Source organism: Osmerus eperlanus, chromosome 9, assembly GCF_963692335.1.
Source record: "Osmerus eperlanus chromosome 9, fOsmEpe2.1, whole genome shotgun sequence".
In the NCBI taxonomy this organism is placed as follows: Eukaryota; Metazoa; Chordata; class Actinopteri; order Osmeriformes; family Osmeridae; genus Osmerus; species Osmerus eperlanus.
In genome coordinates this window covers 16,512,000-16,524,359 of record NC_085026.1, presented here as the reverse complement: position 1 = coordinate 16,524,359, position 12,360 = coordinate 16,512,000, and the positions used below count along the sequence as shown (strand labels likewise).

Here is a 12,360-nt window from a genome sequence, read left to right as displayed (position 1 = left end):
GATCTTCAGGTCTAATTATTATAGATACAGGATACTATACTGTACATGCAAGTATATACAGTGATGCCTTGAATAGGCTTGGATAACGTATTTAGCATATTCATAACATGGACAGAGTAGAATTAGTTGAGAAGCAAGTGAAAGATTTTTGGTGTTTGAGTTGTAGTTAATAGATAATCGTACATAAACGTTTGTACTTTGCCTCCCCAAATATTGTCTGAAGTTTTGGACAGAATACATTGCTGATATCTAGGCTTGAAAGGTAGGTGAACTCTTTGAGAGCTATTTCTCACTTAAAATGTAATGATAGCATTACACTTAAAATGTAATGATAGCATTTCTGTAAATATTCTTTAGACTATTACTGTACTTGATAAATTGACCATAGCTTGTTTCTCATTCATGTGTTTCTGTTATTTTCTCCCATCTTTTGATTTGGTATACCACATGGTACACTAATCTTGCTCTTAAGTATTTAGAATCTAGTTTAGTTTATCTGTGTCAAGTCATTCATAATAAAAACACATTGCTATTTATAACCTGATGTTTTATCCTAAAAACATTTGTTGACCTGCTACCTGAACTTTTACAGACGGGGCTAAAGAGAAGTTATCAAGGAATAGAAAGATGGGACTCCTTTTCATTCTCAGTTGTATTTGCTCCCTGTTCCCAATCTACCTAACTCAACTACAAACCCCAAACATCACAGACCTTACCTTTAAGAACATGGACTTTGCTATGAACCTATACAGACAAATCTCTACTTCCCACGACAAAAACATATTTTTCTCACCCCTGAGCATCTCAACTGCTTTTGCAACCCTGTCCCTGGCAGCAGTAGGTCCTACACAAGACGAAATACTGAAAGGCCTTAACCTAGCCCAACTAGCTCGGGAAGACCAACCAGATCTTGTTCCAGAACTTTTCCAGTATCTCCATGGCAACATCACTCAAGACGGATTACTGAAACTTGACCAAAGCACAGTTTTCTTTGTTCACCAGAATTATGATGTGAAGAGGGCCTTCAGTGACCAGATCAAGAAGTTCTTCAACGCTGACATCAACAACGTGGACTTTTCCGACACAAAGTCCAGTATTGCCATAATTAATGAGTATATCAAGCGCAAGACGGGTAACAAAGTAAAAGAGATGATAACCAGTTTGGATTCACGGATCCAGCACATGTTGATCAACACCATTTTCTTTCAGGGTATGGGAAATCATGGTTAAAGACGTACATCTCATCTCGAAATGTTCTGTTTCTATGCACAACTTGTGTAACATATTCTGAATGAGGAAATCATGAATGACAGAACATTGTTTTTCCTCAGATAATATTTGTTTTTATGTCCTGTTTGATCTTACCTAGGTGAGTGGCAGATGCCCTTTGACCCCCTTAACACTGGCAATGAACGCTTCTACATCAACAACTACAACATAGTTCAAGTTCCCATGATGTTTAGAGAGGACAAGTATTACATGATGGAAGATGTTGCCCTGAAATGTAAGGTCCTGAAGCTTCCATACATGAATGGAGTTTCAATGTTGATCCTCCTTCCCAACAAGGGCCTTGATTACACCACAATAGATGATGAAATCACTGCTGAGAAATTCCTCATGTGGATCAGAGACCTGAAAAAAATGTAAGTAAGAAAAAAAAAGAAAAAAAAAACTTCTATGCATTATTTACTAAGTCTCACCCTTCGATGTGAATGTCACAGGAAACTTGAGGTTCAACTGCCTAAGTTCAGAATGGAGCAATCTTACGACATGCACGACATCCTACCGAATCTGGGAATCACCACAGTCTTCCAGCAGACAGCCAATCTCACCAGACTGAGCAACAAGACACCCCTGAAAGTGTCCGAGGTCAGTTTGGTGGCCTCGTCCACCACGGTGTTGACCAACGTGTCCAGCTCTCTCCTTCCTGAATAGTCTTAGTAGTTTATAGGGTTATCATCACACCTAAACACCACTCTCTTTATGTGTAGGAAAGGACCCTGGCAGCATTAATCAATACATAAATCATACATGTTTTTGTGGACGTTGTTCTAGGTGCTGCACAAGGCTGTGATTGAGGTGGACGAGATAGGCACCAGAGCAGCAGCTGCCACCACGGTTGGCATCACTGGGCATTCCTTACCCCCATCCTTCATCGTCAACAGACCCTTCTTCTTCTTCATCTACCATGAGGCCACCAACAGCTTGCTGTTCATGGGCAGAGTGATTGACCCCACCAAAAACTAAGCTTTTGTGTTTGTGTTTCCCTGTTGTATTATTTCGTAACATAGATATTTAAACTGGTTGAAATGTTCTAAGAACTAATATGACACCTTTGTGCCTTTCGATATTTTGAATAGTGAATAATTGTGTAAAAGACTGTGACTACTGATAACAAATCTGCATATAAAGCACTAGCTAAGCAATACAGTTTTCTGTGTTTTGAATGGAGTTGTGAAGATTAAAAGTATCTGCACGCTGGTGCCCTATACAAGGGGCACTAATATTTTAGAAAAATTATTTGGATTTTTTTTTCGAAAGGTTGAAAAAAATTAAAATAAAGTTCAGAAAGAAAAATGTAGGTAGGTTGGCCACACTCCGGAACAGTAGGTGTCGCTCTATGCATTTAGGATTGTCTGCGATCCGCCAATCAATTTCTAAGAAGAAGAACACTGTTTCCGGGGCGGGACTTCGGTATTCAATGGCTGCGCCCTCGTGTCATGCGTGAACGTGTCAGTGGCTTGTGCAACTGGAATCCCGACAGCAAGTAAAGGTATGTTTGGTTGTCAGTAACATAATCTGATGTAATACACGTCTTTTACATTTCGAATGCATGTACAAATAGTTCGGATAGCAAAAAGCCAAGCCACATATCGCTAGCTAGATAAATTAACTAGCTACAGGCTAGCTAGTTAAACAGTAGTTACGAAGTCTCAATCAAAACATGCACGTCGCCGCGGCAAACAACGACCTGTATAATTAATTAGCTTGGTTCTTCTCACAGAAACATGAAGACCAAAGGCATTCAAAACAAGCGCCCATCCAGCGGAAAGAAATCACTTAAACGGGGGATTCATGTTAAAGGCACATGGAAAGCGATAGATGTCGACCCTAGTTTCTTCTCAGAAGAGGGCATGGGTGGCCTCGTGTGTTTCGAGGAGTTGACAGACTACCGTCTGATTGACCCTACCAAGGCGGAAGCAGCAGCAGAAAAGGAGGCACTAAAGAAGGAGAAGAGGAAGGAGAGGAGGAAGGCTAAGAAAAGAAAAGCGCGAGGGGAAGAGGCCGTTGGAGATGAGCAAGAGGCCGTTGGAGATGAGCAAGAGGCCGTTGGAGATGAGCAAGAGGCCGTTGGAGATGAGCAAGAGGCCGTTGGAGATGAGCAAGAGGCCGTTGGAGATGAGCAAGAGGCCGTTGGAGATGAGAAAGAGACCGGTGTCGAAATTGGCGAAAAAGAAGAAACCTCTGATAAACCACCCAAAAAGAAAAGGAAGAAAAAATTGAAGCAACTGCCTGAAGGAGATCGCAGACAGCCGGACAGCTCTGCAGGTGATGAGGTGAAAAGTGAAGCTCAGGATCAGGATGAGCGGAAGGAAAACAGCGAACAGAGTGTGGAAGAGAGTGCGTCTAAAGAAGTAGATGTGGTTCCGGAGAAGGCGGCTCCTACACAACCTGGTAATGCAAAGAGCAAGAAGAGAAAGAGAAATAGGAAAAAGAAGAGACAACTTGAAAAACCGACTGAAGTACAAAATACAGATGAACAAACAGAAGCAGAGGAGACGGACCTTACATCTCAAACAACATCAAAGCCACCCCCCCAGGAAAAAGTGTCTGTACTCTCAAAAAAGAAACAAAAGAATTGGACCAACGCAGGTCTTTCTGGTTCTTCTGAGCAATGCGCAGATGTGAGTGCCTGGAAGGATCTGTTTGTTCCTGCCACGGTGCTCGAGGCACTGAGCAGTCTTGGATTCGGTTCCCCCACTCCAATTCAAGCTTTGGTGTTACCTTCCGCTATCAGAGACCAGATGGACATCGTGGGAGCAGCGGAGACAGGTGAATTACAATTGTATTTATTTGGTATTGGTGAGCATAACCTGTAGAGCAGTGGTTCCCAACCCTGGTCCTCAGGGCACGCCTGTCCTGCATGTTTTAGATGTTTCCCTGCTCCAACACACCTGATTCAAATGAATGGGTCGTTATCCAGCTCTGCAGAAGCCTGCTTATGACCGTTCATTTGAATCAGGTGTGTTGGAGCAGGGAAACATCTAAAACATGCAGGACAGGGGAGACCCAAGGACCAGGGTTGGGAACCACTGCTGTAGAGGATAAGCCATTCTGTAGTTAATAAAAGCCTTTACATTCTAAACACTCAGGATCTTCAGTTGTTGTTTGTTGTTTAATGTTATTTCATTATAGGCAGTGGCAAGACATTGTCTTTTGCTATCCCCATGATCCATACCATCCTGGAATGGAAGAAGGGCTCCGAGACGCCGGACGAGGATGGAGCAGAGGTGCCAGCAGAAGCACCGTGGGAGAGTCTGTACCTTCCCACTCTGGAGACTGCAGGAGAGGGCAGCGCTGCAGCAGATGACTGTGGAGAGACTGGGGCGGCCGTCTCCACGGAGACCAGGGATGAGAGCGCAGTGCCTGGAAGTGAGGAAGCCACAGAGGGAGAGGAGGAGGGTACGGCAGAGGAGGGGGAGGGAATGGCAGAACCAGAGGAAGATGACACGCAGGATCCAGACAGCGTCTGTGACGACGATGACGCCAATCAAGATGAGGAAGAGGAGGGTGAGAGTGGAGATGAACAGATGGGGTGTGTGAAGGTTATCGAGGATGTCGATTTTGACTTTGACGACACGGCCGAAGATAAGGAGGCTCTGAAAGCCAGTCAGAACCAGCCTCTGCTGGGTCTGGTCCTCGCCCCCACCAGAGAGCTCGCTGTCCAGGTGAAGCACCACATCGATGCTGTGGCAAAGTTCACAGGTAGGTGATAGAAAATCAGCGTTAGATGTTAGTCATCATAACATATAACGCTAATTGAAATAAAAGTTTATGTTTAATGTCAATATCCTGCAGAATTCAGAAGATGTCTTTCTGTGATTTCACGGTTCACATGTCCTTGAGCCTTAAATTATGTTTTCTGTGTGCAGGTATCAGGACGGCAATCGTGGTGGGTGGGATGGCTCAGCAGAAGCAGGTCAGGATGCTGAAGCGCCGGCCTGAGATCGTAATCGCCACCCCAGGACGCCTGTGGGAGCTGATCAAGGAGAAGCACCCTCACCTGGTGAACCTCAGACAGATAAGGTACATTACAGGAAAACATTTACATCATATGCAATTATGTTTTCATACCTGTTACCAATTTATTTCACTGAGTGAATTTTGATTGTGGTATGTAATTCTATGATTTTCTTTTCTCTTCACCCTAGGTGCCTTGTCATTGATGAAGCCGACCGCATGGTTGAAAGAGGCCATTTCGCTGAGTTGGAGAGCTTGCTGGAAATGCTAAACACGATCCACTTCAACCCCAAGAGGCAGACGTTTGTGTTCTCCGCCACCCTCACGATGGCTCACAGCCTGCCAACCCGCGTGCTGCAGAAGAAAGGAAGGAGGCTGGATCAGAGGAGCAAGATCGAGACCCTCATGGACAGAGTAGGGATCAAGTCCAAGCCCAAAGTCATCGACCTGACCCGAAAGGAGGCCACAGTGGAGAGCCTGACTGAGACACGGATCCACTGCAGTAAAGAGGAGAAGGACTTCTTCCTGTACTACTTCCTGCTGCAGTACCCGGGCCGGACCATGGTGTTTGCCAACAGCATCGACTGCATCAAGAGGCTCAACTCCCTGCTGGTCATCTTGGAAATCACCCCCCTTCCGCTGCATGCTAACATGCATCAGAAACAGCGCCTAAAGAACTTGGAGAGGTTTGCGGAGAGGGAGAGGTGAGTCTGGAGCACAATGCTGTCAGCTGTTTTTTGCTAAAGGCCAGGATTTGTTCCATTATTTAGCGGAGACTTTTAAGGGTCCCAGTTGGTCTGCTATTATCATTTTAATATATTATTTATAATTGCACAACACAGAAATAACCTAAATGTTTTTATTTTTTTGTTTGTTTACAGTTCGGTTCTCCTGACCACTGACGTTGCTGCAAGAGGTCTAGATATCCCAAATGTTCAACATGTCATTCACTATCAGGCATGTCTTTCCATAAAATTGTCTTTTAATAGTTATTCATCACTGGTCAGATCAAACCTCAGTAGTCTGACATCAGCGGCCTTGTCGTGTGTGCTCCAGGTCCCCAGGACGTCGGAGACGTACGTTCATCGTAGTGGCCGGACAGCGAGAGCCGCTAAAGAGGGGCTCAGCTTGCTCCTGGTTGGCCCCGACGACATGATGAACTTCAAGAAGATCTACAGGGCCCTCGGGAAGGACGAGGAGCTCCCTGTGTTTCCCGTTCAGAGCAACTGCATGGCAGCTATCAAGGTTAGACCCAACGTCCGTGTGAGGGAATCCAGAACATGCCTGATGCACAATCAGGTCTGTCTTGCTAATGCTGTACATGCCTGTTCTGCTAGGAGCGGGTCAACATGGCCAGGAAGATCGAGAAGGAGGAGTACCACAACAGCAAAGAGAAGCAACACAACTCCTGGTTCCAGCAAGCAGCAGAAGCCCTGGAGGTGGACCTCGACGAGGACCTTTTACTTGGTAAGACCGTGTAGACTACGATGCCTAAACACTGAATAAACATGACCTGAGAGGAGGGACTGAATATATAATCCTCTTTGTGGTCTTTCCAGGCAGAGGCTTAGCTTAGTTTTCAGATGTGGGCAGGACAGCTTTATAAGTAACTGAGGATGTGGCCGTTAAATATGATTTTCTTAATAAAAAGTGTGTGGGGGGGAGATTTGCTGTTTTCAAAAGCCCCCCATGTATGATGAAACATATGCCGCTGTTCTCAGGTGGGAGGAAGGATGAGGAGGATGAGCGTCAACAGCAGAAGATGGTGAAGGGAATGAAGAGGCATCTTAAACACCTCCTCTCTCAGCCGGTCTTCAAAAACGTGATGAAGACCAGGTACCCCACTCAGATGGGCAAGCTGTCCCTGCCCCAGTTGCCCCTGGCTGGCGTGGAAACGGCTCTGACCAGCGTCTCCATCCAGAGGAAGAAACAAAAACTCAAGAAAAAAACATCCCCAGTGACTTGATAAGAATGTCCACGAGAAGACCGGGAGGTTGTTTTGTCTTTCTTTTTTTTTATGTAAATGAAAATACAAAACAAAATGCAATTGTTTTTAAGAGACTATATATAGCCTTATGTCTTCAAATTCATTTAATCCAGATGGAATTATTGTACAAAAAAAGCAGTTAAATACAGTTTTAACATTCTTTAAAAAGCTTGAGTTTAATAGTTCTTGGCATACTAGAAAGGTGTGTAACCCTGAGATGAGAAGAAGCCAGCGACAGGCCCCTCAGTGAGACGTGTGCGGGTATAGAATGTCATAGTGAGATGCTTTGTATAGGAGGTGTAGGGAGGGTGTGGCCCCCTCTGGGATTGTGTGGTGAACCAGTTGCTGTTTATCACTCCTCTCCATTGAAACGATATGGATGCCGACTCCCAGGGCCTCGGACAGAGCCAAGATGTCCACGTGGTCACACTCCATTGCCATGGTTTCCACTTCCTGATCGGGAGAGAACACAAAAATGGACGTTGTGACCGTGGCGAACAAGCTTGTAATGGATTTCTGGGTGGATTCCAGAAACTGTGCAGTTTATTGATGTTCTGAACAAATCCCAACTGCCCTACTGATTCGCCACTAGAGGGCAGTGAAGGCTGTGTTCGGTTCGTACTGACCTGCGTACAGTAAACCTTGAGATTGGGTGCCTCCACAAAGTGAGAGAAGAAGTCGGCGTGGTTCTGCAGGTAGGCTGAGGTGAGGAGACGCAGGTATTGCACTAGGCTGTTGGAGGTCGTTTTCTCGTTGAAGAGTCGTAACAGTGTTCCTTCCTGTCCTCCAGCTTCACACTGTCCCAAGACATCCAAGAACTACATGGGAGGGTACAGCTTAGTGGTTAGAGACGTTTAACTGCAGATCAAGAGGTTACAGGTCCAAATCCCGGCCTTGTACTCTGTCAGTGTGGTTAAACGTAATGCTTAATACATTACAAGATAATCATCAAATTATATTTCAATAACACAAACAACACAATACGAGGACAGTATAGCAGATAACTGACTCGCTAATCTGTTCATTTAAATTATGCTGAAGGGGGTGTCCTTTCTTGTATTATGTATTTCAAGTTAGTAATAAGGTAGACAAGGTAACTCACAACATTGAGCAAATCTTTGAAAGAGCTCTCATCAAAACCTGCAGATAACAATTCTCTTTCACTCAACAGCAATGTGTCTTTAAACCTGAAACACAGAAAAGGGTTGTGTTAGACTCGTAGGTAAAATGCACATTCTTGGAAAGCTAATTGGTGAAAAGTGATGCAACACCTTTGCAAAGCCCTGCCATTCTCCAACTCGGATTCCAGATGTCCAAAACACAGAGCTCTGTAAAAACAATTTCCATCTCCTTGGATTTTTCTCACGAATGCAAATTGGCTGCATATCTCCTGCAATATTATAGTTGTTAGTCACAGCAGGTACATTTTCAAGTATAAAGATTATTGAAATTCCAAGGCTGTCGCCACGTTTTTTCCAGTAAACATGGGCTGTAGCGTACCTTATATCGGGCATCACCGGGATGGTCCAGCAACCCTGAGAACACCTCTTTTTTGTTAACCAACGGTCGTGTACTAGTATCTGCCTGAAGACGAATCAAAAGTAGCATTAGTCATCTCTTAGATGTGGGGTTCCCACACGATACTGTATCATTCATATGTAGCTACTGTAATATAGGCCAAATAATTGGTGGCTATCGTAATATAATAAAGCAAAAATATTACCATAGCGGAACGTCTCAACCTCGAAGAACTCAGTCTGACAGAGTCGGATTATTCGGTCTCCGAAATCCATTAGCATTGGCTAACAATCATGGAAAATTAGGTAAACATTGTCGACAGAAAACGTTGACTGCAGTTAAGGCATGCTTAGTCTTGTTTATGAATTTCGTGCGCTTGGCAAAACTCGACACGTAACTATGGTATTTAGTAAGTAGCAGGGAATGCACATTCTAGAACTGTTGCATTTTTCTGGAACGCCAACAACAGTGACCGGATATTTAGCTCCCCACGTGTTTACTGTTAAAGGGACAGTGCACTCAATGGCAAAAACGTAACAAAATATTATTTCCCTTTTATTTCTTAATTTGTTTGATATAACAATCCCTAAAATAAACAAAACAACAGAGGTCCTTTCGAATATGTTTAATCACAAGCATCAGTCATAATTCTGTTTATTTTAAATACAAAACAAAACGTTGATTCACAGCATGTGTAGCCTCAATACACCATTTTGAAACGGACAAAAAAAGCACAAGCTGAATTGTTCAAACATTCTGCCTAATGTTGATCAGCTGGACATACCACTCTTCCCACTCATCTTACTGGCACTTTTTAGTTGTGTTTTCAGTTGTGTTCTGCTATTGTTTTTCAGAGTTCCTGACCCTCTGTCCGTGGCGCTTGTCATTGCAGAGCCAGACTCCATCAGTTGTGTGACTCTTTTCTCCATGTCTGCCCTTTCTAGAATAAACTCCTAAAAGGAAACCAGCTTTTATGAAAAATTTAAACATACTAAATAATATGATGCTATAAAAATTGTCTGACAAAATGGGATTCCAAGACATACATTTCTCAGGAATCCAAACATGCATTACCTTGACCATGTCCAGTATTGTTAGCATGTCCATCTCTTCCAAAGGCCCATAATTCTGTAAGTAGCACTGCTCTCCCAGGTTCCTCACAGCGATGACCAGACATCCTACTTCCTCAAGCTGCTCAGAAATTAGGGTTTAAGTTGGTTTAGTTGCCGTTCTATGGACATATGTGAAGCCCTTTGTGACATATGCTTGGAAAAAAGTATTTACAAATTACATTTGACCAGAAACACATTTATATGAAGTGTGTGTCAGTCTATGGTTATTCCGTCCATCCATTAGAGTACGTGTTGTGTAACTGAACCCAGACCTTGTTTCTTGACTGCCCATGGTGGATCAGTAAGTTAATCTCCTTCTGTTTGTTCTGTTCCTTTATGCTATCCCACTGGCTCTGCAGCTCAGACAGCGTCCTGTTCGCCATCTTGGAGAAAACAGAATCAGTGCCGACTGAGGCATTACTAAATGCATTGCACCTGTGTCACTGTCAACAGGTGTGGTCGTGCTGCTCGCCACTTCCTCCCAATCTTCCCCCAACTGGGATTCGAACTCTTGTCCTCTGACTCTTGTCCACAGCTCTAACCAGCTACGCCACCAAAGGGCTGACTCTTCGATGGCGCAGTTGGGAGGTATTTATACTGAGGAGGGAGTTTTAAAGCAGTTCGACTCGGTTCTACCGTGTGTGTGTGTGTGTGTGTGTGTGCGCGTGGCATGTCTAACCAGTTTGTTGGAGTTGTGCTCCTGCTTCAGGGCCTCCAGGTGGCGGTGGCCCTCTTCCAGTTCCTCCACCAGCTGGCCCACACGCTTCTCCAGATCCTGGTGAGTGAGGGACAGGGTCTCATGGCGACGGATGATGGGCGTGACCTGAGAGTCTGAGCCATAGTCCAGGTAATCTAACGGTTGGATGTCACAGTGTTAGTACGTGGCCTAACCAGAGCCAGTGGCTCATTGTCGAAGTTCAGTTATGTATCCGATGTCAAGACACTTTATACATATAGGCCTAATGTATCTATGTGGCTTGCAAAACAGTGACTTACTTTCCGGCAGAAAGTCTAAGATTTTCATTAGGTAGTCTTCATACATTTTGTATTTGGTCACTTTGTCCTTTAAATATTGCTGTCTGTGGCAAGACAGAAGAGTTTAGGTGATATGTAACTATGTTCATCGGTATGAAGTGAGTATGAAGTCCAAAGGTCCACTCTTACCTGGCCTGCAGCCTTTCCAGCAGCTCTGCGAGTTCCTCTTTCTCTATTTCCTTTAGATGGTTCTGTTGTTTTGCGAGCTGGTATTTTTTAAGTGCTCTGCGCCTTTTCCCCTCGTTGTCCTCCACAAACTTCTCAAATTTATTCGCTCTTTCTCGAGTCTGCATGAGAGCAAGGAAACCCAGGGAAAAGACGGTCACGGATTTAGTTTGTCTCGTCAAATAGGCAGGCGTGTAATAAATCAAGATTAGCATATATTTGCATATATCTATTTTCTGCTGCTTTACTATAAGTATTGTGAAGGTGACTCACTTCCTGTTGTTTCTGCTCCAGTTTGGCCCTCCTCTGAGCCAGGGCCTGCATATGGCATTTGAAATCATGACGTTTGAGAGCCAGTAGTCTGTCCATCTCATCCATCTCCACCTGTTTCTTTAGAAGCCGTGTTCTCTGCAGAGTGTTGACTCCAGTGTCCAGGATTCTGCTTGTCTAAAAATATATCAATCGTTCAGCATAAGTAACTTTTTTATTTTGGCCACAGGTATAGGCCACCGGTAATACATTATATTTCCGTCTTACAAAATGCAATACTAGCCTAGGCTGCATTTATACTTGTGAATTCGCTCTCTTACCTCTGTTATAACAGGTATGTGATTGACATTGTCGACTTCTTCTCTATGAAAGCAACGGAGGATTATGCAAATTTCATGGCAATGATAGTAGCAAGACTGTAATACATGTCATCCTTTGGAAGTTTGTTACAATAAATCCAATGCAAATGTATTTACTGAAACACAACATACCTGGCGTCATCTACTTGCGTGACAAAAATGTTCTTCATTCTATTTTCCACTTTTAGCCTTAGACGAGAATCGTCTTTATCTAAGAAAGGAAGAGAGGAGCCGATGTCCATGTTCGTTGGCGTTGCAACTTTTATTTTTCAAGTAGCCTTTAGTCGCCTTTTCAACTAGCCTTGAGGGTAAACAGTTATACAAAAGTTCCTATCCAAAAAAATTTAAGCAGCTGGTGTATCTTTGTAAGAATTGTTTCGTGCACATCAACAAGAGAGCTACAAGGGTATTTCCGGATAGGGGTGTTTTTCTTGAACTTGTGTTACATGTTGCCGGGGAACCAGAGGGGTAAGGGAAGGGAATGCGAGGGGATCGTTTCTTGGTTGCTATAGCAACTGCCCAGGAGGCGTTCTGTTTCATTCAAGGAATACAAGTGAAAGGTACTTTGGACCACTAACTTGTTAGGACTGACGCTTTAGAGACCGTTTAATTCATGCAAGTGGAGCATTCATTTCGATTGTAATTTACGCTCTGTATTGTCCAGTAAATAATA

The 12,360-nt window shown here is 43.9% G+C and overlaps 4 protein-coding genes across 4 annotated transcripts; 2 read left to right on the top strand and 2 right to left on the bottom strand.

The window, feature by feature from the left end:
• The first annotated feature begins 151 nt into the window (after positions 1-151).
• serpina10b (serpin peptidase inhibitor, clade A (alpha-1 antiproteinase, antitrypsin), member 10b) lies at positions 152-2,411 on the top strand. Its single transcript, XM_062470369.1, has 5 exons — positions 152-262; positions 593-1,210; positions 1,370-1,643; positions 1,722-1,869; positions 2,056-2,411. Exons 2-5 carry the CDS (start codon positions 628-630, stop codon positions 2,245-2,247), a joined length of 1,197 nt encoding a protein of 398 aa, XP_062326353.1. The 5' UTR covers positions 152-262; positions 593-627; the 3' UTR covers positions 2,248-2,411.
• A 220-nt stretch (positions 2,412-2,631) lies between these two features.
• On the top strand, positions 2,632-7,288 carry ddx24 (DEAD (Asp-Glu-Ala-Asp) box helicase 24). Its single transcript, XM_062469008.1, has 9 exons — positions 2,632-2,773; positions 3,005-4,053; positions 4,417-4,986; positions 5,154-5,307; positions 5,433-5,945; positions 6,123-6,198; positions 6,298-6,486; positions 6,579-6,708; positions 6,963-7,288. Exons 2-9 carry the CDS (start codon positions 3,009-3,011, stop codon positions 7,205-7,207), a joined length of 2,922 nt encoding a protein of 973 aa, XP_062324992.1. The 5' UTR covers positions 2,632-2,773; positions 3,005-3,008; the 3' UTR covers positions 7,208-7,288.
• A 24-nt stretch (positions 7,289-7,312) lies between these two features.
• Positions 7,313-9,226, bottom strand: LOC134026344 (ubiquitin thioesterase OTUB2-like). The gene is made up of 6 exons (XM_062469010.1): positions 8,952-9,226; positions 8,729-8,812; positions 8,500-8,618; positions 8,331-8,415; positions 7,855-8,046; positions 7,313-7,681 (listed from the first exon to the last, which is right to left on the bottom strand). The coding sequence occupies exons 1-6, from the start codon at positions 8,952-8,954 to the stop codon at positions 7,472-7,474; spliced, it is 693 nt and encodes a 230-aa protein (XP_062324994.1). The 5' UTR covers positions 8,955-9,226; the 3' UTR covers positions 7,313-7,471.
• Positions 9,227-9,356: 130 nt separating this feature from the next.
• si:ch1073-416d2.4 (coiled-coil domain-containing protein 42 homolog) lies at positions 9,357-12,156 on the bottom strand. Its single transcript, XM_062469009.1, has 9 exons — positions 11,820-12,156; positions 11,649-11,691; positions 11,332-11,505; positions 11,023-11,180; positions 10,855-10,937; positions 10,538-10,710; positions 10,131-10,241; positions 9,821-9,937; positions 9,357-9,699 (listed from the first exon to the last, which is right to left on the bottom strand). Exons 1-9 carry the CDS (start codon positions 11,927-11,929, stop codon positions 9,517-9,519), a joined length of 1,152 nt encoding a protein of 383 aa, XP_062324993.1. The 5' UTR covers positions 11,930-12,156; the 3' UTR covers positions 9,357-9,516.
• Positions 12,157-12,360: the final 204 nt, after the last annotated feature.